This window comes from Ambystoma mexicanum, chromosome 1p (genome assembly GCF_040938575.1).
Source record: "Ambystoma mexicanum isolate Mex_15411 chromosome 1p, UKY_AmexF1_1, whole genome shotgun sequence".
In the NCBI taxonomy this organism is placed as follows: domain Eukaryota; kingdom Metazoa; phylum Chordata; class Amphibia; order Caudata; family Ambystomatidae; genus Ambystoma; species Ambystoma mexicanum.
The window spans coordinates 941829726-941853586 of record NC_090921.1 but is presented as its reverse complement, the minus strand read 5'-3'; the positions used below and the strand labels follow the sequence as shown (position 1 = coordinate 941853586).

The following is a 23861-nucleotide window of genomic DNA, read 5'->3' as shown; positions in this document are numbered from 1 at the left end:
CCTTTAAAGAGACAAAAGACAATTTTGGTGTTGCTGAACTTAAGTCTTGGGGAAGGGAACCCTAAGAGTTGAATCCTTTATTGACTTGAACGAAGTCTCAAGATTCATTGATACTTGGAGTTGTGTTACTTGGAACTTGGGGAAAGGAACCCCGAGCACTGGTGAACACTACATTATTCTAAGTTCAAGAGAGATAACTGAGACATTTGCTAAAACTGTTTCATACTTGGGGAAGGGAGCTGAAACGAAGCTGCGAGCTATAAGAAGCTCAGAACTTTGCGTTGGACACCATTCCTTTTAGTTGCTGACATCCCTTCACATTGTATAGATCAGTTGTGAGGGCAAGTTTAGGTTTTGGACGCAGACAGAGTCTTCAGTTGAACTATTTGACTCAGAGTTTCCTTTGTTTTATTTGCGTTGAGAAATCCCACCTTAGCAAAGGGCAAGTTAGGCTTTTTTCCATCCTGACATTTAAGTTAGTAAAACTATTTGTTTTGAATTCTGAATCTGTTGTCTCTGTCCTTCTCCGTGATGCCTTCACGGTGGACAGATCCTGTTGAGAAATTCACTGACAACTGACTAGCACCGTAGCTAGTTTATTAGGTAGGGAACACCCCATCAAAATAGGGAGAGGTAGGCATTATCCTTTTCTTTAATAAATGTACACTTGAAATGTCTTACGCATGCTTCTTCTGACCAACCACACTGCGCAACAGGAGGGGATTCGTTAAGATGGCTTTGCCTAATTTCAAGGGTTTCGTTACATTACATTTTCACCTTAACGACACTAAGGTTTTTCCCTGAATTTGAAAGGTTCTGTTGCTATGTATGGTTCACCTTAACTGTTTTCAAAGTAAAAAATGTTTCCTTACATTTCAACAGTTTTGTTGCTATGTTGCTGTGAAATAGTTTTCTTTCAGGCCCACTATGCATGGCCTACAGCGGTGACCTGTGTACAAGTTGCAACGTTTGAGGTCTCACTAGCTATGGCCTTTAGCTGTGGCCTCTGTGCATGTTGCCCAATGGCTTTCTTTTGGGCCCACTAACCATGGCCACTGGCCATGTCACACCATTACTTTATTTCCAAACACCCATTGCCCCCTGCCCAATAGATTAAGGTGTTGCAGATATTAAACAATTATTTTTAAAAACTCATTATTCCTGCAATAATTTCACAGTAATCATTTCCAATGACAGAAATTCCTCCAATAGAGTGGCGGTTTTGCTGATTCAAACGAGAACTGAAAAAAGAAAAATTGGAATTAAAAGGCCTTCCACGTCCTCACAGCCACTCAACATGTGTCCCCCTTCTTTTTCCCAGGTCCCCTCACTCCACTCATTTGCTTTTTCCTTCCCCAGCCCTCTTCCATTACGCCCGATCACTCATCGCTTCCTACGACGCATGTTTTTTTTTAGCACGTCTTGCGTGTTTGCCATGAAATTCCCAGTCTTCCCCAGATAAACCCAATCCCCAACTTCACATGCTGTCTCCTTGCCCACTCCCTAGCTCTAGCCTTTCTGAAGTCGAGAAGATTATTAGATTCTCTAAGGTCATGGGGGAGTTCATTTCAAAGCTTGATGGCATCCTTTTTCCTCCTCCAAATAGCGTTATGAGTTCTATCATATTCGCCTTCTCCCAATATCTCGGGAATCACTTGCATCAAGCAAACAAAATGGCCCCCCAAGTTGCAAGTAACACAACTCCAACATCCACTCCTGAAGAGGAGCAGAAAAACCAGGTAAGTGGAGGGAAGGTGGGGAGGGAAGAGAAATCTGTGGGAGGGTGGTTTTGCACTTACCTCATTGCCCGACGGGGGAAGATGGCAGCCTCAAGTAGTGAGGCGGCTCGGAGAGGGGGGGGGGGAGATTACCATCTGGTAATTCTCCTGTTCCAAAGCCTCCTCATTGGCTGAGAGGCTGCCACCCCCCCTCATCCCCCAGCTGGGTACTAATATAATATATACCAGGCAGTGGCAGCAGTTAGAGTTCTACTCTTATGGAAAGCTTATGGGAAGCTACTGTCCTTTTTACTGAAGACGTTATATAGACTGGAGGCATTTTACAGGCAAAGAAAATGTGGCATTCCTATGGCAGACGTGTGCTTTTTGAAAGATGCTGACTTGATCTATTCTGTGATGACTATACGTCTGATTCTGCATTTTAAAAGTCATAAACCACCCATGATCTAAAGTATGCATTTTTAAGACATGCATGAAGTTTCAAGTTACACTTACCGAGACAGGCCAGTGAATCCCTTTGAATTTCTCATTAAGTTTTGAAGAGTATGCATAGAAGTAGAAAACCGCCAGGAGAAACTCTAGCAGGGGAACCGTCATGAACGCCACAGCTGAGGATGCGACGTAACAAATAAAAGTGATGAGTGACAGCACCTGTAAGTAGAAATTTGAATTATTCAAAGATCTTGTGTGCATAATCAAACCACAATCAAACAAGCATTGGCAAAGACAATAGTTTTGGCGTTTACTGCTGTACTTTGCATTTATAGACACCAGGGTGTAAGGAGGAGGGTGCAAAGTTTCAAAGGAGGATGCAATAAGGGGCACGGGTGTGCAAGTGAATGAGAAGGAAGGAGAATAGAGCAAGAGAGGAAACGACTGGGAGAGGGTGCTATTGATGATGAGCAAGAGGAAATATGACCAAAAAAGGTTGCAAGTGAAAGGGTAAGAAATAAAACATGAGTGTGAGAGGAAGGATGAGAGGGGGTAAATAATGGGGGTGGGGTGGGTGCTTTGTAGAGGGAGTTGGTGGGTGGGGTTTGAGAGAGTGGAGGAAGGGTGGGTGGTGGTCGAGAGAGTGGCGGTAGGGTGGGCAGCTAGGGTTAGAGAGAGTGAAGGTATGGACTAGAGAGTGGAGGATATGTGGATCGGGTTGGAGAGAATGGGGCAGGGTGGATGGGGGTAGAGTGTGGGGGTAGTGTGGGTGCATGTAGATATAGTGGCGGTAGGGTGGGATTTCGTTGGAGAGAGTGGAGGTTGTGTGGGTGGGTGTGGAGGCAGTGGAGGTTGGGTGCATGGAGGTAGAGAGAGTGGGGGGAAGGTGGGTGGGTCTGCATAGAGAAAGTGGGGGTAGGGTGTGTGGGGGTAGAGTGGAAGTAGGGTGGGTGGGAGTAGAGAGTTGAGTATGGTGTGTGGGTGGTCATGGAGAGAGTGGAGGCTGTGTGGGTGGGAATGGAGGGTGGGTGCATGGGGGTAGAGAGAGTAGGTGGAGGGTGGGTTGGGTAGAGAGAATGGGGAGGATGGGTTGGGAGAGAGTGGGGGTAGGGTGGGTGTAGAGAGAGTGGAGGTATGATGGGCGGCAGTAGAGAGAGTGGAGGTAGAGTAGGTGGATGGGGGTATAGAGAGTGGGGAAGGTTTAGTGGATCTGGGTAGAGTGGGGGTATGATGGGTGGGTATGGGTAGAGGGTGTGGAGGATAGGTGCATAGAGAGAGTGGTGAGGGTGGGTGGAGAGAGAGGGAGGATTGGTGGGTCTGGGTAGAGGGTGAGGGCTAGGGTGGGTGGGTCTGGCTAGAGAGAGAGGGGATAGGGTGTGTGGGGTAGAGAGTAGAGGTAGGGTGGGAGTAGAGAGTGGAGTATGGTGGGTGGTTGTTGAGAGAGTGAAGGTTGTGTGGGTGGGTGTGGAGGGTGGGTGCATGGGGGTAGAGAGAGTGGGGGGGACGGGTTGGGTAGAGAGTGGGGGTGGGTGGGTCTCGATAGCGAGAGTGGGGGTAGGGTTGGTGGGTCTGGGTAGAGAGAGAAGGGTAGGGTGTGTGGGGTAGAGAGTGGAGGTAGGGTGGATGGGAGTACAGAGTGGGGTATGGTGGGTGGGTGGTTGTTGAGAGAGTGGAGGTTGTGTGGGTGGGTGTGGAGGGTGGGTGCATGGGGTTAGAGAGAGTGGGGGGAGGGTGGGTTGTGTAGAGAGGGAGGGTGGGGTAGAGAGGGAGGGTGGGGTAGAGAGGGAGGGAGAGTTGGGTAGAGGGGGAGGGTGGGTGGGGAGAGAGAGTGGGGGAGGATGGGTGGGTCTGGGTAGAGAGAAAGGGTAAGGGTGTATGGTTCTGGATACAGAGAGTGGGGGTAGGGTGGGTGTAGAGAGAGTGGAGTTATGGTGGGAGGCGGTAGAGAGAGTGGAGGTAGAGTAGGTGGGGGTAGATAGTGGGGAAGGTTTGGTGGATCTGGGTAGAGTGGGTATGGGTAGAGAGCGTGGAGGGTGGGTGCATGGGGGTAGAGAGAGTGGGGTGGGTGGCAAGATAGTTGGGGAGGATTGGTGGGTCTGGGTAGAGAGCTAGGGGTGGGGTGGGTGGGTCTGGATAGAGAGGGTGCGGTACGGTGTGTGGGGGTAGAGTGGAGGTAGGGTGGGAGTAGAGAGTAGAGTATGGTGGGTGGATGGTTGTTGAGAGAGTGGAGGTTGTGTGGGTGGGTGTGGAGGGTGGGTGCATGGGGGAGAGACGGAGGGTGGGTGGGGTAGAGGAATTGGGGGAGGATGGGTGGGAGGGTTGGTGGGTCTGGGTAGAGAGTGGGGGTAGAGAGTGGAGTTATTATAGAGTGGAGTTAGGGTGGGAGGGGGTGGATAGAGTGCAGTTAGGGTGGACGGGAAGGTGTAGAGGGAGTGGAGGTATGATGGGTGGGGAAAGAGTGGAGGTCAGGTGTGCGGGTAGAGGGAGTGGGGGGTTGGGGCAAAGAGAGTGGTGGTAGGGTGGAATGTGGGGGTAGAAGAGTGGGGATTGGGTGGCGGTAGAGATTGTGGGGGTGGGCGAGTAGAGTGGGGGTGGGTGGGGTAGAGGGAGTGGTGGTAGGGTGGGTAGATGGGGTAGGGTGGGGTAGAATGGAGGTACAGTGGGTGAGGGTAGAAAGTGGAGGTAGGGTGGGTGTGGGCAGTGAGTGGAGGGATGGCTGGGGTAGAGAGTGGATGCAGAGTGGGTGGGGGTAGAGAGAATGGAGGTAGGGTTGGTGGGTGGAGAGAGTGGAGGTTGGATGGGTGTAGAGAGTGGAGGTATGGTGGGGTAGTGAGAGTGGGGGTAGGGTGGGTGGGGGTAGTGAGAGTGGTGGTAGGGTGGGTCGTTGTGTAGGGAGAGGAGGTTGGGTGGGTGGGTGTGGAGAGAGGAGGTTGTGGAGCGAGTGGAGGTAGAGTTGGTGGGTTAGAGAGAGTGGGAAGAGGGGTGGGGGTAGAGTGGGGTATGGTGGGTCGGTGGGGTAGAGAATGGGACAGGTGGCTGGGTCTAGGTAGAGAGAAGGGTTAGGGTGGGTGGGCCTGGGTAGAGAGGGGGTAGGGTATGTGGGGGTAGAGTGAGTGGTGGTATGGTGGGTGGGGGTACAGAGCAGAGGTAGAGTAGGTGGATGGGGTAGAGAGTGGTGAAGATGTGGTGGATCTGGATAGAGTGGGGGTATGGTGGGTGGCCATGGGTAGAGAGTGGAGGGTGGGTGCATGGGGTAGAGAGAGTGGGGGAGGGTGTGGGGGTAGAGAGTGGGGGGAAGAGTGGGTGGGCGAGGATTGATTGGTCTGGGTAGAGAGGAGGTTGTGCGGGTGGGTTTGGAGGGTGGGTGCATGGGGGCAGAGAGAGTGGGGGGAGGGTGGGAGGGTAGAGAGAATGGGGAGGGTTGGTGGGTCTGGGTAGAGAGTGTGGGTAGTGTGGGTGGGTCTGGGTAAAGAGTGTGGTTATGGTAAGTGGGGGTAGAGAGTGGAGTTATTGTAGAGAGTGGAGTTAGGGTGGGAGGGGGTGGATAGAGTGCAGTTAGGATGGATAGAAGGGGGTAGTATGGGTCTGGGTAGAGAGGGGGTAGGGTGTGTGGGGGTAAAGCGAGTGGAGGTATGGTGGGCGGGGGTACAGAGCGGAGGTAGAGTAGGTGGGTGGGGTAGAGAGTGGGAAAGGTGTGGTGGATCTGGGTAGAGTGGGGGTATGGTGGGTGGGTATGGGTAGATAGAGTGGAGGGTGGGTGCATGGGGGTAGAGAGTGGGTGGAGGGTGAGGATTGGTTGGTCTGGGTAGAGAGTGGGAGTAGGGTGAGTGGGTCTGGGTCGAGAGTTGAGGTAGGGTAAGTGGGAGTAGAGAGAGTGGAGTTATTGTAGAGAGTGAGTTTAGGGTGGGAGGGGGTGGATAGAGTACAGTTAGGGTGGTTGAGAGGGGCTAGAGGGAGTGGAGGTAGGGTGGGGGTAGAGAGAGTGGGGTGTGGGTGGGTGGGGTACAGGGAGTGGGAGTTGAGGGAGTGGTGGTAGGGTGGGATGAGGGGGTAGAAGAGTGGGGGTTGGGTGGCAGAGAGATAGTGGGGTAGGGTGGGTGAGTAGAGAGTGAGGGTTGGGGTAGAGGGAATGGTGGTAGGGTGGGTAGATGGGAGTAGAGCATGTGGGGTAGGATGGGGTAGAGCTAGTGGTGGATGGGTGAGTGGGGTATAGAGAGTGGGGTGGGGGTAGAGAAAGTGGGATTGTGGTGGGTGGAGAAGAGAGTGAGGGTTGGGTGGGGGAGAGAGAGAGTGAGTGTAAGTTGGTGGAAGTAGAGCAAGTGGGGATAGAGAGCGTGGTGGGTGGACGTAGAGCGGGTGGGGGCAGAGAGGGTTGAGTTAGAGAGGGTTCAGTTAGAGAGGGTGGGGTTAGAGAGGTTGGGGTTAGAGAGGTTGGGGTATGGTTGGTGGGGTAGACAGAGCGAGGGTAGGGTGGTTGGGCAAAGAGTGTGGGTAGGGTGGGGGTATGTTGAGTGGGGTAGAGAGGCAGTACGGTGTGTGGGTGGGATAGAGTGGCAGTACGGTGTGTGGTGGGAGTAGGGTGAGTGGGGGTAGAGTGGGAGTAGGGTGGGAGTAGGGTGGGTGTGGGTAGAGAGAATGGGGTAAGTGGGTTGGGTAGAGAGTGGGGCGGTGGGGGTAGAGGGAGCAGGGTGTGTGTGGGTGGATTGGGGTAGAGAGTGTGGGGGTTGGGTAGGTAGGCATAGAGAGGGTGAGGGTAGGGTGGTTGATTTTTGGTAGAAATGGTGGGGTTAGGGTGGGTGGGGTTAGAGAGAGTGGGGATTGGGCGGGTGAAGGTATAGAGGGAAGGGGTAGGGTGAGTGGGTGAGGTTTGAGAGGGCGGGTGGGATTAGAGAGAGTAGAGGTGGGTTGGTCATGGTAGTTGGCTGGGGGCAAAAAAACATTAACAAAGCAGCCTTGGGAGGACCTGTCAAAAGTAGCACAAACATTTTAGAGTAAAGGGAGTAAAACACGTTAATCCATCGCTTGAAGCCGTCAGCGATGCAGGTACTGCAGTGGATGGCGTGTTCACAAGCTGTGCCTTAAATTCGCGTGGTGGGCGTGTTGGTGGTGGGACTGGGTGACACTTCTCCTGCCACGTGACTCACTACCTGAAAACAAACATGCTTTGTGTGTTTGTGAGGACAGGCAGGCCACTTGCTGACTATTTGCCCAGGGCTGGATCATCCTGCTCACCTGTGTACGTTAAGAACAGGGGGGGGGTTATTGCTGCAGAAAATAGCCCACAAATGGCCACATTGTATTAAAAATACTCTAATACTCTAATGCGCACCCAAGCGAGTCCCGTGGAGTCCCGCTTTGCCGCGTTACTCTGCTCCTGCTGCTACGGACTTTTGTGAGCTATTGTATCTATCACTACATTTACCAGCAGGTGATCTCTAACCCGCAGAAAGCATACTTTCTAATGAACTTGGTCTCAATAGTTGAGCTTATACTGTGTTCATTTATATTTATCTAGGCCATCTGGTATCCTTCTGGGGGAGGGCAGATAAAAGAAGGAGGTCGCGCGCACCCAAGCGTGTCCCGTGGAGTCCTGCTTTGCCGCGTTACTCTGCTCCTGCTGCTACGGACTTTTGTGGACTATTGTATCTATCACTACATTTACCATCAGGCAATCTGGTAGCCTTCTGGAGGCGGGCAGATAAAAGAAGGAGGTCGCGCGCACCGCACACGCGCACCCAAGCGAGTCCCGTGGAGTCCCGCTTTGCCGCGTTACTCTGCTCCTGCTGCTACGGACTTTTGTGGACTATTGTATCTATCACTACATTTACCAGCAGGTGATCTCTAACCGGCAGAAAGCATACTTTCTAATGTACTTGGTCTCAATAGTTGAGCTTATACTGTGTTTATTTATATTTATCTAGGCCATCTGGTAGCCTTCTGGAGACGGGCAGATAAAAGAAGGAGGTCGCGCACGCGCACCCAAGCGAGTCCCGTGGAGTCCCGATTTGCCGCGGCATCTGGGGCTCCGCGGGACCGCGGCACACAATCATACAAGGTTCCTTGTTAGGGGTGGGTGTTTATTTTTCTATATTACTCTTCCTTGTAAGTCAAGCATTAAGTAATTGTTAACCCACGCTGCTGCTGCCGCTCATTGGGCTCTGCCTGAAACCATGTCCACACGTCCCAACGGTCTTTACCGGCTGACAACGGGCATGCCGGATAATACAAGGCAAAGAATTATGTCCGAATCCCATCCTGTCCGCGAAGACTTCACCACAGACTTTGTTGCGACCACTATGTGTTCAACGCCACTTCAGCGAAACTCTCGACATAAATCCAAAATGCTGAATAAAAAAAAAAAGGATCTAAAGGGGAACAATGTGGACATACGAAAATATGGTTTTGGAACTTTAAGAAATGCTGAATCGGCATGCATCCCTTTGTGTAAAGAACCTTTGATAACCTCCACCATTGACGCTGGTCAAACTCAATGTAATGCACAAACAGTTGATTCTGCCGCCCAGGCTGTATTTAATCTTTCTCTAATGACTGATAATGAAAAACTGTCCGCGTCCATGTCTGATAGTATGCTGTTGAGAAATGCACTGTCTGGAGCGCCGCACACAGGCATCCCTGTAGACGAAAATGGGGAAGAGGCCATAGTTGATCTGGATTCGACTAATTCTTCCTTTTCAGCCAGCTTAGAAAGGTCGAATCTCTCACAATCCCCCGATCTGTTTCAGCGATCCAATGGCAGTACCGCAGTTGACATTTCATGTATCCCTCCAACTCCCCGCAGGGTTCAAGATGGTCAACAGGCTTCATCTCCTAACTTGATTGACATCTCTAAACCCGCCAATTTAACCTTGGAGGTCATGAACATAGCACTTATGTCACCTGCCAAGTTATTTGAATCCACTGATGGTACACTTAGAAGTCTTACAGAAAAATTTGAATTGCTTAACTCTGAGATACTCAAACTTAGTTTCGAACTGTCATGTTTTCGAAATGACTCCATTGAAAAATGCAATCAGGATCTTGAGTTCCAAAAAAAGAAATTACCATTTTTCTGAGTAAAAAACAACCAGAAAAAGTAAGTAAAACTTTAGGCTCCATAGACGCGTACACACAAACAAATAAAGACTCAATCAGAATGTAGAAACTAGCGCCGAGATTGGAAATACATACCAAGACCCACCTGTTATGCGACCTACCAAAATGTATACTCATCTACCGTTTGTAGATGGTATTATCACAGATAACTCTATACCGGTTAAGACTCATGATCCGGCTCAGGTTCTTCCTCAGATAACTCCAGTACAAAAAGCAAAGGGATTGACTGTATCTGAGAAATCTATATACTCTGTCTTTGATGTCAGAGCCACTAACAACACAGCAGGAATAAAACCTAAGCCCAAAAAATTGGCACCTCAAAAAAAAAAATAATCAAAAAATGTTAAAACGGCAAAGATGGTAGTATCGTCGTCAATGAAACAATTTATTAATAATCTATCACGTGCTAATGCTAGAAGTCAGGTGGCTTCAGGGATCATAGCAAAAAAGTATGATGCCCTAACTAAGCTGAGAAAAATTAAATATTTGGAGTGCTGCCAGTCACCCCGAGCGATCATAGATCACCCGCCTCTTGATGAGTTGATAAAACACGCTGAAGGTCATCAATCTCCTCAACTCTTAATACCGCAAGATACTGGTGAAACTGATATTCAAATTCCATCACATCAACAGCAAATAGCAAGAGTGAAATGCCTGACGACACGCATTTATCAAGGCAAAACTTGAGACGAGAGATTGACCGTTATTTAGAGAGTCGAAGATTTGAACCTCCTAGGTTCCCTATCATAGTCAATGGACCTGCTAAAAGCACTTTTGCTAACACCATGATACCGTTAACGGAAACGCAGAGCATAGAATCTAAAAAGACTACTCTCAAACGAGTGTCTTTTGCTGACTCAGAACTCCTGAGTGCACATAATTTGGCACAAGATCCAGCAAATAATAGTAATGACAGACAAAAAGATCTCGATGAAATAAAAGAGTCTATTGCACGCCTGTGGATGTTAAACTCGAAATCGCAGAACATCTCGCCACAAAAAAAAAATGATTATAATAAAAAAAAAAACTGCGACAACACAGGCTGATTCAGATAAAGCCCTCGGGCCATTTGTCGGTGCATTGGAAAAGCACAAGAATTTGACACCAAAAAAGGCACAAGGTAAAATTGAGACAAGACATGCCTTGCTTCTAGCGTGTCATCAGGACCATCAATACACTATGAATCGTCAGAGTGTTCTTAACTTGTTCTCTGACATAACACTCAGAGACATCCAATCGCAAGACATTGACCAAATTGAATTTCAAAACAAGAATGACCTTGGTGTGGTACTTGTGTGGACGACCTCTTTGATCGTACATAATGTGATATGGGCTGTGCGGGAAGTTTTGTTTGACCTGGGCTTTATGCTTTCACAAGATGACGATGTAAAATACCCCCTGAAATCTTGCCTTAAAACACCGCAAAAACCACAACATCATATCTCAATCTATAATAACGAAGACCGAAGGGAGAACCCACAAGAACATACCAAGATCACAAGAGTATAACTAGACCCAATTAAGGAGCAAGTGTGCTTATCCATAATCAGTTGGAACACACGAGGCCACAGTCACTTGATTAATAACCCCAAGAGTATACTGTGTGACTTTGACATTATCCTTCGACAGGAAACCTGGCTCACTATTCCTCCAAGCTGGAATAACTTTGAAATACATCTTGAGCCGGCCATACGAGCAGCCAAAGGTAGACCTATGTCTGGATTACTCACTGCTATAAACACACGAGCAAACTTACACCTCACTTCACTACCTGCGATAAACCCATTCATTCAATGTTCTATCATCTATGCTCACTCTTGCAAGATTGCATGTGTTAATGTGTATTGGAACCCTATGGGTATCGCAGTTGCTTTGTTTTTCAAAAATCTCGCATCTGCTCTTGAAAATATTATATTGGTCCATGGTATTACATATATCATCTTGGCAGGAGACTTGAATTTACACTTATTGCAAGGGAACTCTGTTAAAAAATTGGAACGGGCTGAATTATGGATCAAGTTTGCGAAAGCCTGGAATCTAATTATGCTAAATGGCACCAGTGTGGCTGATTCACCACCTCATGCGACTTGGCAGAGTAGAAACCAAACTGCTATTATTGATTATATATTTGTCTCCAGGTGTCTCTTTGATCACATAACTGATTTTGCAGTTAAAACATCACACATCAGAGTATAGTGACCATCAGCCTCTTACATGCAAAGTTGTGCTAAATCTTGTTCCAGGTGTGCCAAGACAAACTTGTAATGGGTCAGTTAACATCAATAATTCCCTAAACCGGTTGAAATGGGCTGAACAATCACTAATACATTATCGTGACCATCTAAAAATGTATGTGAATGATAATTTCAAAAGGTAATAGCACACATGATCTAGGTCCGTTTCAGCTAATGCAGCTATATGCCACGCACCATAAGTCTCATGGAAAAACAATTCAGGTGTGCGACAATGCAGTTCGCTTAAGAAAAGCACTGTTTCGCAAACAAAAGAGACAAACCCAGCATCTATCAGAAACAGCCAAGGTCTCGGCACTGAGAACTATTAAAACTGCATACAGAAATTGGATGCGGGAGCATAAGATTACTAACTACCAAAAGAATGGCGAACTAATGCTAAATCAAGTTCTGAGAAAGAACTCAGCACAAATCTGGCAATTACTTAACTCAGTTACGACAGCACCGCAACTCGCCTCTCAGGTAAATGGGGTATCAGAGAATGACTGGGTATCTCATTTCTCAAGTATATATGCAGCTCCTTCCGGTTCTGGAGCGCCAGACATGCCCTGCTCCGAGTTTGACCTTGATTTTGATGAAGATGACATTCGAGACCTTATTAATAGTGCTAGCAGTTCTCGCGCCCCAGGTCCGGATGGACTCTCGAACGCAGTATTAAAGGAAAATGTTGCTGTGTGGACTTCCATACTTTACACACTGTTTCGACTAATCATCCGATACCAAAACCTTCCAAAATCATGGTCTCAGTCGATCATTGTTCCGATTTTCAAAAAAGGGAACAGACAAAATCCGATGAGTTATCGTCCAATAGCCCTGTTGGATGTATCTGGAAAAATTTTCTGCAGACTAGTGCTACGTGATCTGAACGCTTGGTCTCTTACGACCCAGCGCAGAGACCCTTTTCAGTCAGGGTTTGTCTCAGGATTAGGAACCTCAATAAATCTCACAATTGCCTTCATTGATTTTCGCATGGCTTTTGACTCGGTAGACAGAAATTTACTTATCAGAAAATTGATAAAATATGACTGTCCTAAATCCTTGGTCAAGATCGTGAGTCTTCTCCATTCAAACACCTCTGTACAGATCAAGTTGAATCTGGAAGGCTCACTATCCAAAGTGATAATGACAGCAAGAGGCTTAAAGCAAGGGTGTATTTTGGCACCCACACTATTTAACATGTTCTTGCTGGACTTAGCTGATGATTTTGCTTCAGTTCATTCCGACTCACCTAAACTAGGAAGACAAGTGATAGCATGGCTCCTCTATGCGGATGATTTAGTCCTAATCTCCCAGACGCCTTCTGGCTTACAAATTCTGTTAGATGTACTTGATCAATATGTTTCACGAAACAATCTTATTGTGAATCAGAAAAAAACTAATTATTATTTTGGGTAAACCCAAAACGACCTTGCATAACAAATTTCATTGGACAATATCTAACCATAAACTGGAAGTGGTCTCAGAGTATAAATACTTGGGGACGAATTTCAACAATATAACATCTGATAATCCATTTGAAATAACATTGCGAGCTAAATTATTGATGCTTACCTCGCAAGCAAGAATTGTTCATGCAAAATTTGGGAAATTTTCATGTGCTCCTCTTATGTCATTCTATCAGCAGAAAATCATACCTGTCATTACATATGGGCTCGAATCTGTTTTACCCAAATCTGTTACATTCTGGGATCGAATTGAAGCAAAGTTCTGGAAAACACAGTCTTAAATTTACCCAAAAGTACACCTAACATGCTTCTTAGATTTGAACTGGGACTCATATCAATTCAAGCCCAAATAACTTGGAAAATGTGGAGCCTGTTCAGAAAATGTATCATGGGAATTTCGATGAGAAATAGCCTCGCAGTGTTGGCCGACTACTTAATATCCTCAGACCACACTTTCCCACTGCAATGGAGAACCCACACTATAAACGCCCTAGCAAAAGCGGATATCTCAATTGATCTTTTGATAACAAATCCAAATCGAGCTAAAGTCAAATTTCATCAAATGGATTGGGTGACAACTCAGGAGAAATGCCTTAAACTTAAGGATTTTGATAGACTCCTCTTCAGTCATAAACATTTATGCACAATGGCTGATTATTTGATGAAATGTCCATCCCCACAACTAAGATTGAAAATTCTAAGATTCCGCTTTAACCTATGTCCGGTTAATGAAATTCTATTAAGACGAGGATTACAAAAGAATCGGGGCATTGTCGATTTTGCAATGATATAACCACTATAGAAACATCACAACACATAATCATGAAATGTAAAGTTTTTGACTTCCATCGTGTCAAACTTGCTAAATGTGTGAATTTGAATTACTGTAATCGCTCAGATGCCGAAACTTGGGCGGCAATCTTTAACTCTCCTAAGATATCTGTGAGAATAACAACCATTGCAATTCTGGATGCAGCGTTCCCAGAAGAGCAAAAAGGTCTTATTATTTATTAGTGGAAAACAATCCATTGCCAACATTAATGCTCAATGTGCCTGTGAAAATGTGTTTAAATTTCTCTTTCTTAGATATGCATATAAAAAGCATACAGATAACAATCATGATACATCTCACAGTATAATGATATGATCCTGTGCACCTTATAGTCCTGTATTTCTTCTGACATTTCTACTTCTGGTTCTCTATTGTCTTCTTTTAAATAATGATGTACTAATTGTTTATTGTCAAAAACTGAACGATGGTCATCCTCTATTGGTAACTTTTTTTGTTATTCTGCGTTTGTACAAAAAAAAATATTTGTAAAGTTATCATTTCAACTAAAGCAAATAAAAAAAATACTCTAAATTAACCCAAAAAGGCTAATCATTACGCAGCTGGGAAATGGAAAGCCCAGCCGACTTGCTTCTTACATTTGCCGAAAATCTTGTTAGGGACCTCCTCATTTGGTAGTACTGCAGCTGAGTTTGGAAGAAGACATTTTAGTGAGTTGGGGATATCATTCCGTGCATTGCTAGTTGCTATGCCAACCAGATATTTTCAGTTCAGTACCCCATTTCCTTCTCTCTCTAGTGTAGCTATGGTTTTGGAAAATGTATGGCTCTTTCTGTGCCCCATCATCTCTAAACCATCAGGAAGGAGCGGAAACCATCCTTCTTGTGTTAGTTACTTCGTTTTAACCCCGCCTCGCACATTCTCTGAACTGTATATTCTCTGATCTATGTAAACTCTTTCTTTCATGCTTCTACAACCTTGCACCTTTTGGCACATGAACACTCATTCTACGTAAAATGATTCACTGTTTCACGTGGCCAGGGGCCAGGTCCACGCTATATAAGGGCCCCATAAACATTTATTTTGACGCACACAGAAGAAATAGGATTATTTGGTGATATTTTGTGGAGAAGGAAATCGTACTCCAGTATCAGTGTAGAGGGATTGATTAGGTTACTTTCTTCCTGTGGCAAAGTCACCACAGTAGCTAGCAAAGGAAAAAGGAGAAACTATTCTATGAGCGTTATTACATTGTATATCCACATTGGCACCATTGGAAACAAAAGGCCTTTTCACAGACAGCCAACAGAAGCCTTACAAGCAGGGCAAGAGCTCGGTTTTAAGCCACTTCAGGCAAAATGTCATTTTGGTACCTCATCCCCCTTAGCATAGGTCAGATGTGATGTTTTTAGGACCAGTATGGTGCTTTACTGCTATTGGCACCATAGGCACCTGCATGGAATATGCTTATTGTAGAACTGGGCCGCTTCAAACATTGATGACAAAAGTAAACGCTTAACCTTAACGTGCGCAGCATAGTTGAGGTGAAGTGCGAGTGTCTATGGAGTTTCAGAAAAAAACTTTTCTTAATGATTTTTTTAATTAACCCTTCCATGAAATAAATCTGAAGAATCCATACATGGAACATTTTAGAATGTTTCAAGGATGGCTTGATATTCAAAATAAAATTGTTTTGATTCTGTTTTGCACAACTTTTAACATGGAGTTTTACCATAGGTAAAACACATTTCAGACAAAATATAAAAAAATTGTCCACTCCAATTTTCCAGATATTTGGCATGCACCTAGATCATATCTTGAACTAATGAACTGATAACATTTTAAAAATGGAGCTGGGCAATTCTGTGATATGTACGTTTTAAGGTGTAACTACATATCACGCATGCGCACAATAATGCAGGTTTATTTTTATTTTTTACATACGTATAGGTTTAGGCTGTACATGTATGCAGTGTCAACTTCTTATGTGTTTTGGATATGTACATGAAAGTGAGGACTAACTTTGATCTTACTTCGATATGTATACGACCATACATCTCCTATACGTATATGAACATGAGGACTACGTTTGATCTCAATTTTGATATGACATGTAGATTGTGTATATGTACACAACTAAGATGTATACAAGTATGCGTTCAAAACGCACATGCACGTACTGTTAAATTGTTATACATCTCCTATGCATGCATCAAAGTGAGGACTAACTCTGATCTCACTTTCAACAGTGAGAGACAGACAAGTGAAACACAGCGAGAAAAGCTTTATTCTCAATGGTCAGGATGGTGTTATTCTCAATGGTGAGGATGGTGTAATGCCTATTCTCAATGGTGAGGATGGCGTTATTCTCAATGGTGAGGATGGTGTAATGCCTATTCTCAATGGTCAGGATGGTGTTATTCTCAATGGTGAGGATAGTGTAATGCCTATTCTCAATGGTGAGGATGGCGTTATTCTCAATGGTGAGGGTGGTGTAATGCCTATTCTCAATGGTGAGGGTGGTGTAATGCCTATTCTCAATGGTGAGGATGGAGTTATTCTCAATGGTGAGGATGGTGTAATGCCTATTCTCAATGGTGAGGATGGTGTAATGCCTAACTTGCCCAACTCTAGGAATGTTCCCTAACGGAAAGAAAACAAAAGGCTGTCTAAGTCTGTCAGTCCAAAAGAAAATACTGTCTGTGTCAAAACTTATGCTTGTCCTCACTTCTTGTCTTCACTTCTACAGAATAATAGGGTGAAAGGAATTTGGCTAACTCAGTAGTGTTCAATGTAAAGTTAATGTGACAATGGAGCATTTCTGCAGCTCCCTTCCGCAAGCTTAAGGCACTCTGGATTATAAAGTTCCACAAGTCTCTCAGGTTTCACTTGGCAAAGAAAAGTTCACTTGGCACAAAGTTCACTTGGCAAAAGGTTCACTGTAGCGTTTCCTTGTAAGTTCTTTAGGCCTCTCCGGGTCTCGGTTTCGTGAACCCAGAAGCCCTCTAGTTCACACTATCATGCAGCTCCTTGCTTTCAACTGGGCTCCCCTGGACGTGGCACAGTTGTCAGACTGCACGGTCCACCCATTACAGGTCACGCAACCCGGTGCCTTATCCTTAATAGAGTTCTATTTTTCTTATACTGGGGTATCTGCAGCTAACCTGGATCAATATCCTGCCTGGTGGCCACCCCAATATTTTTCCAATACCCTTTGCTTATTCTGGGGTTTCTTCGGCCAGCTTGGATCAATCTCCTGCCTGGTTGCCACCACAATGCTTATTCTGGGGTCTCTGATCCAGGCTAGCCGCAATCTCCCGCATGGTGGCCACCCCAATGCTTTTCCAACACAATTTGTTTGTGAACACTTTTCTATCAGTTTTGGGGATTGTGCTCTCACTTAATTTCTCCCACAGCTCCCCCCTTTTAGGATCTCTATTTCACTCACATTTCGTGTCCGTGCATAGCTCCCCTCTTTCCAGACACTTTCTTTCTTTACACAAAGTCATTTGAGAACGTGTAATCATACACGTGACCACTCTGCCACCACTATGTATCCTTGTAATTCCATTTATCAATTTCACCCGACGCGTCTCCAGTTTTACGTATTTGTATATTTGTATAGTGCACCAATCCCTCAGGCATCTGGGCGCATTATTTAGGTTACATTAGTGCAAAGTTACAGTGGCAAGGTACATACACAAGGAATGAAACAGCAGCAAAATATACAGTAAAAAAATAGGGAACATATAGGCAAGTTTCATCAACAAAATACAGTGTTCGGGCGGCAATGTTGTATCATGCTCGTTTCATTTTGACCAATGTAACAAGAGATCAGCACGCCTCCCGGCTGCCTTCTTTGGACTTCTCTTCTTTGCTGGAAACATGTGTCATTAGCCATGCTTCTCCCGGATGCTTCCTCACACAGACCCTTGAGGTCTCTGCTTCTTCCAGCTGGTCCTGGGAAGCCACAGCTCCTCAGCTCTCCTCCCAAATGGCTCACTTTGCTGATGGCTAGTGTTCCTTTTATACTCTCCTGAAGATTTGCTAGGCTGTAGGTGGGCATGGTTGATTTCAATTGGCTGACCCTGGCTAGCTTTGCTAGTGGGACATGGCCTATGAAGATGTTGATGTGCCTCTATTTTCATCTTCTTCATCCCAGAACCATTGTGGCATTTATCATAGGAAATCTGTACCCCTCTTGATTTCCTCTTCTTTGTCACAATACTGGAGTGATACTTGGGGGAAAAAGAAAATTGTGGGTCTTAATACATTCTATGAAGGCTGAGGGGTGCGGTTGGGTAGGTCACTGTCAAGGAAGGGGGGATACCATGTCTCTGGTCTAGGGTTGTTCTTAGGATAGGAAATTGGTATTGGTTCTTTCACTCTGGTACCCTCAGTAAATGAGATTAACAGGGAAGGAAACTATTGCTTCTCACAGTAGTTTATGATATTATAGGGATGGGAAGACAAGTATGGGTTATAGTTAGCTCCGAGTGGGAGTGTTCGACAGAAGATCTTGGGGTAGGATAGGAAATGTGTGACGATATACTAGGACAGTAGAGGGGAGGTAGAATAGATTGGGATTAGGAAAGGGGGATGCCAGATCTCATCTTCGGGCATCTCGCTTCCGTTCTTCAAAGACCCTCCATCCCAGTAGTAACACTTTGCAGTCTCAGCCCCGGGGTCGGGATCTCGCAACTTTGCCTTTCCCTTGGTTACCGGAGGGGCCTTAAGGGGGTTAAATTTAAGAACGCCCTCAGATTTGTCACAATAGGTACATGAGAAGTATACGACATGTACATTAACATGTACATTGTGTATATGTGCAAAATATCCTATACAGGACTCATGTGCAAGTGTATGTCCCTAGAATAATGTATTTCTATATATAATTCTGAGTGTGATCGTGCACAAAAAAGTACATGCACAAAATATAAATAAACTATATGCTAAATTTTACTGTGAATTCTCATACATTTACCAGTCAACTAGAACAAGTGAATTTCTGATGACTTCAAGCAAAATACTCATATGGACCATACACACACACCACTCATACACCACACACTCTCGTATAGCAGATATACCCATGCCACACACACTTACGCCACACTCAAGTCTACACATTGTAAAGATAACAAAGATAAGGTACAGTCATTTAGTACTGTTTGAGGGTAAGATACCTGACCCGGTCAAAGAGGGATGGGGAGCCCTCCCACACTGGTGCAGGAAGCCTACCAGGCTACTTGCCAGAGCCAGTCCTGTCCCAGAGGTGGGGTGAGGGAGTTCAGCTGGCTCCCGTCTCTCTCACTTCTGCATGTGCCTGGATAAAACAACAAAGTACCCATTTGACTTGTCCCAATATCTGCCATACAGTAGGCTGGCAATTGTTATCTTTCTTGTCCCATAAAACAACTGATAGCAGGATTTCTTGAGTTGGAGACATGATCATGCAGCTCACCGGGCAGAGAAGCAGCGACGAACAGAAACAAAATATTGCACAGAAGATACAGGCACTTCAGACGTGCCAGCTAACCCAGATTCGCATTCCAAAAATGACTTATGATTGTAGCGGGCCACCATTGCCGAAATCCAGCAGACCATTGCACGGAAAGGGAGAGGGGCTGAAGGCCGGTTTTATGTTCTGATGCTTCTAACCTGGCCCCAGGAAAAAGGAAGTGAGCAATTAAGTGAGCAATTGGCCCATGGTACAAGCTGACAGGGAGAACCAATAGATGGGGAAGGAAGAGGATAAAGGAGGGTCAGCAAGAACAAGGCAGTGCAGGTTGTTCGGGTGAGATCAAGGGAGGAGAAGGCGGACCAACTGACCAAGCAGAGGAAGGGCAGTGCTGAGGAGCTTGGAGAAGGAATGTAGAAAGCGTGTGCAAGCTGAGGTATTGGTTAATGAGAGAACATGAGTGAATGAAACTAAGAGTGTGTAGGAATGTGAGCAAGATTAACTGGGAAAGGTGACTGGGAGAGTGAAATGAGGGTGACGTGGGAGAAGGTGCGAGTGGAGAGGGCTGTAGCCTGATGGAGAATAGTGGTATTGGAGAGTCGTAGAGAAGGATAGTGTAGAGGAGAGTAGTAGAGAAGTGGAGTGGTGACGAGGTGAGTAGTGGATAGAGGAGAGAAAACCAGAGAGTAGTAGAGAGTAGAGGGAGAGTAGGAATAGACGTAAGCCACAGTAACATTGGAGGGACAGGGAAAAGAAGAGTGAGAGGAGAAGAAAGAGAATGGGAGGAAGAAGAGAAGAGGAGAATAGAAGAAAGGGAAAGAAAGAATAAAACATCATGGCAATGAGTATAAGAGCATGCAAGGAAGATGATCTGGTGAAGCCTGGGAGATTGAAAGGCGCGAATCCCGATTACCATCATTTTAGTGGGTACCCTGGTAAGGTTACACCTAGAAGACCCCAGAGGTGATCTCTAGTGACTATCTGGTGTTTAGGGAGGGCATACCCCAAGGGAGACGAGAAAGAGAAAGAGAGAGAGAGAGAGAGAGGGAGGGAGGGGGGGGAAACAGCCTTTAAGTAGCCTCTTGGCTAATATTTTAATAAAAAACCCTCAACCATCTTCAAGAGTTGGTATGTTCTTGAGGCCATCTGCGACTGTACATGCCACTACAATTACTACAGCATTTACGGAAGCAGCAGTGTTCGGATGAAGTATGATGCATGCCTCTTTATCACTCACTGCTGAATTCACTTTCCTGGCTATTAAATATCTCACATATGTGAGGTGCCAGGAATGAGATGTGGACACAGAGGAGACACGTTTGTGGCTATAAACATTTATTAAAACAAATGAGGGTTCAAACATGCCTCACTATTCCTAATCAAGGAGGAATTTCCCTACCGCAACCAAATTAATGGGTCTGTCCTGTGTCAAGATGTACAAACAAAAGTACGTCCCGTGTCCGTAATCCTATTCTGGTCCTCACACTTATAACTCCAAGATGTAAAGGGTATTGTCTCTTGATTTCTCCAAGTGCTCAAATGTTCCAGTTCAACACAAAAGTTCAAATACAACAAAAAGGTTTATTTCACCATGTGTTATTCTTTCAAAGCGGCATATGCTCGGCCACCAGTTAACCCACTTTTGTTCCCTGGGTTTACTGGTCGCCTCCAGCATTCCTCTGCTTCAGCGTGTTGGCTCTGAGTGCCCTCGTTAAGCAGTGCCCTTTCTTGGTGCGCGGTTCCAGCTGCTCTTTCCTCGAGCAGTGAACTGTCTCCACATCAGCTTCTTCTTCCTGGACTCAGGTTAGCCTTCATGTCGCCTGCCGTGGAGCATTTCCCTCCAGCTTGGGTTTTGGCTTTGTTATGGGTCGCGAGGCAGACCGGCATCTGCAGCTCTCTCCTCTCATTGTCATTGTCATTGTCATTGTCAGCTGTAGCCACATTACTCTGTTGTTCTTACACGTGTCAGTGGTTATGGGACCAGTTCCTGAATGGCAATGCAGAAGTGGATAGTGAACTTCATAGCGAGTGATCTTCACTGCTCCCTGCCTCTTCTCGTCCCAATTGTAAAAATATTATCCCTAATAGAGGTTTGGAGAGCAGTCAAAGTAGATTTACCAAGAGGCTGTGGAAGAGTGTGGCAATATGCCATTAAGGAATGGCGAATAGAGGAAACATCCCTGAAATGTAATGGGGGACATGCGACTCTCCCCAATGAGGTCATATCTCCCCAAGGGTCATCTCCCCCCAGGTGGTCCTCCCTCATATAGCTGGCCCTAGGGTCAGGATCAGGTAGCGACTGCTGTCCCTTGGCCACATAAGGGGAGGTTAACTCAGGGAAAGGAGTGATGACATTATCAAATTCATCACACATTCCTCCCTACTTTGCTCTACTTCCAATTCCAGTTTTGCCTCCCTACCCAATCACACATGCGGTCCACCAGTGGAGAAAAAGAAATGCATGTGTCACAGAAGGCCTTAATAATTCACCAAGTCCCAAAAATTGTTCAAGAGTTTTATTAGACAGCTAATAAGATAGTCAGATCTGCAGTAGATTGCCTTAGCTTTGGGCATATTAGTGTTTGTCCCCCATCTTGTCTCCCATGGCCTCTCACCTCTCTAACCAAGGTGCCCCTAAAGCGAGGTATGTTTGGCTAGCGATTGGTAACCCTCTACTAACTAAAAATCTGACAAAGGTGAGGGCCTAAAGGCAGCAGCATTATCCGTCTTACTTCTTCCAGAACTTCCTAGGGGTACCCTAACTCTGCAAAGAACTTTCCCAGGTTTCAACAAGAATGATTTTGTCAAAACAGATAAAATAAGCCTTGCAGTCTCCTCCCCGCTAACTCCCTCTCTCCTATCACTGGTCTTCTCCCTCCTTTCTTTCTCCCACTGTCTCCTCTCCCTTCCAACTCCCTCCGCTCTTCTTACTCTCCAGGTAAGATTTTGAAGTGGGAATATTTTACTCCATAGTTTGTAAAGTTGGGAGTAAAATGATTTTTCGGAGATTAAAAATGTAAGCCCACTTCACATTGGGAGTATTTTATAAAAGTACAAATATGTTTTAACTGGAAAACAGTAATGTTTTGTAAAAATTATTTCTTTGCACCCAGTTATTCTGGGAACATTGTCAATCACCCACACACAGGTGAAAATATTAAATTGCGTAGCTATGGAAATTGTGATAGTAGCAATATTATTTACGCCATTTGGACACCAGTGGGGAAATCTAAGCGGACCGCGAAGACACGGTGGAGTGAACATAGATCATGCATTAGAAACTTGAATATGAATTCAGCGGTAGCGTGTCATTGGGCAGAGAAGAGACATCATTTGGCACAAATCAGATTCCAGATCTTGGAAGTAATACCACAGAACAAACCACATGAGGACATACATTTCAAACTCGACAGACGCAAGACCTTTTGGATAGACTGTCTGGATAGACCATCTTGGAACCTTGATGCCCAATGGATTAAACGAAGAGATTCATTTTCATTGTTATATTTAATGTATTCCAGTATTGCCTTTTACTTTATATGCATTTGTATCTCTATCTCGTTACTTTTTACTGTTGACATATTGGAAGTCAGGCACAAGGAATACTGCAGTTAACTCATCCATGTGTTGGTAAGACAGTATGCATTATGTCAACAGAGACAGTCACATTGTAGTATGTTCAAGAACGCACGTTAGTAGTTAAATCTGTTATTTAGTAAATCTGAGGTTTTGTAGGCTATACCTGCATGCACCTTGAATATGATGTGGTATCAAGCACATTATTGAAGTGATTGTTAGGTCGTTATTCTGCCGTAGATCACCCCTTTTCGACATATTTAGTGAGAATTATTTTACAACACAGTCGTTTTCTAGAATATAGAACTTTGAACATTGATTTAGCTCTAGCACCTATTTCACTATGGATGTCAGAACCATATTACCACACTACAGATATATTTGACTTCTAATGTGTAATTTTGCTTACAGCATTTTTGCTTGCTGGGCACACTGACACGTCCCAATTTGCTATGTCTAGCAGGTTGGGACGTGAGACGGTGTTAGCCACGTGCCATGGCGTCCACTACAATTGGCTAGCAACTAAACTTCAGCCGTTAGGCCCGGAAGATTTGGGAATAATTATTATCAATTTTCTCTCAAAATCTGTCTTTAGGACACTCCCTTAATTTTAATTAACTAGCAATGCCAAATCGCCATCAGACGAGCTCTGCTTTTGGTAGCTCATTCCATCTAAATTACCTGAGTCGAACAACGTTAGTATGATAACACCTACGGGCGTGCCAAGCAACGGCACCTGGTATCCATGGGAACTAAGCTTTTAACACAGCCACAGTGTTTATGAGTGGTTTACACAAATTGGCCAGACATTTACCATCAATTTGGACAGAGGTAATATACGTGACATCTGTACGAATTTTCAAATGTACATTGGTGATCTTACTGCATACTAGATATGCTTTTCCTTTTTTTCCCTGTCTTTTTATTACTTGGTGCAACGTTACGCCATATGAACTTTTGGTATGTAATTTGAACTTTATTTCGAGGGATTGGGTCCTCCGACGTATTCCATATCTATGACATGTAATCACCACAGCTGTGCTGCTTTGGAAA

At 45.3% G+C, this 23861-nt stretch overlaps 1 protein-coding gene across 4 annotated transcripts in view; it reads right to left on the bottom strand.

Moving 5' to 3' along the window:
* The window catches only part of CMTM3 (CKLF like MARVEL transmembrane domain containing 3), a 180211-nt gene that overhangs the window by 118829 nt on the left and 37521 nt on the right, over positions 1-23861 (bottom strand). For all 4 annotated transcript variants that reach the window (XR_011304953.1, XM_069653131.1, XM_069653141.1 and 1 more), the window contains exon 2: positions 2235-2390. Coding sequence is in view for 3 of the 4 variants with exons in the window: in XM_069653131.1 (XP_069509232.1) it covers positions 2235-2390 (156 nt within the window). In the remaining variant the exon portion in view is untranslated. The remainder of the gene's footprint in view (positions 1-2234; positions 2391-23861) is intronic.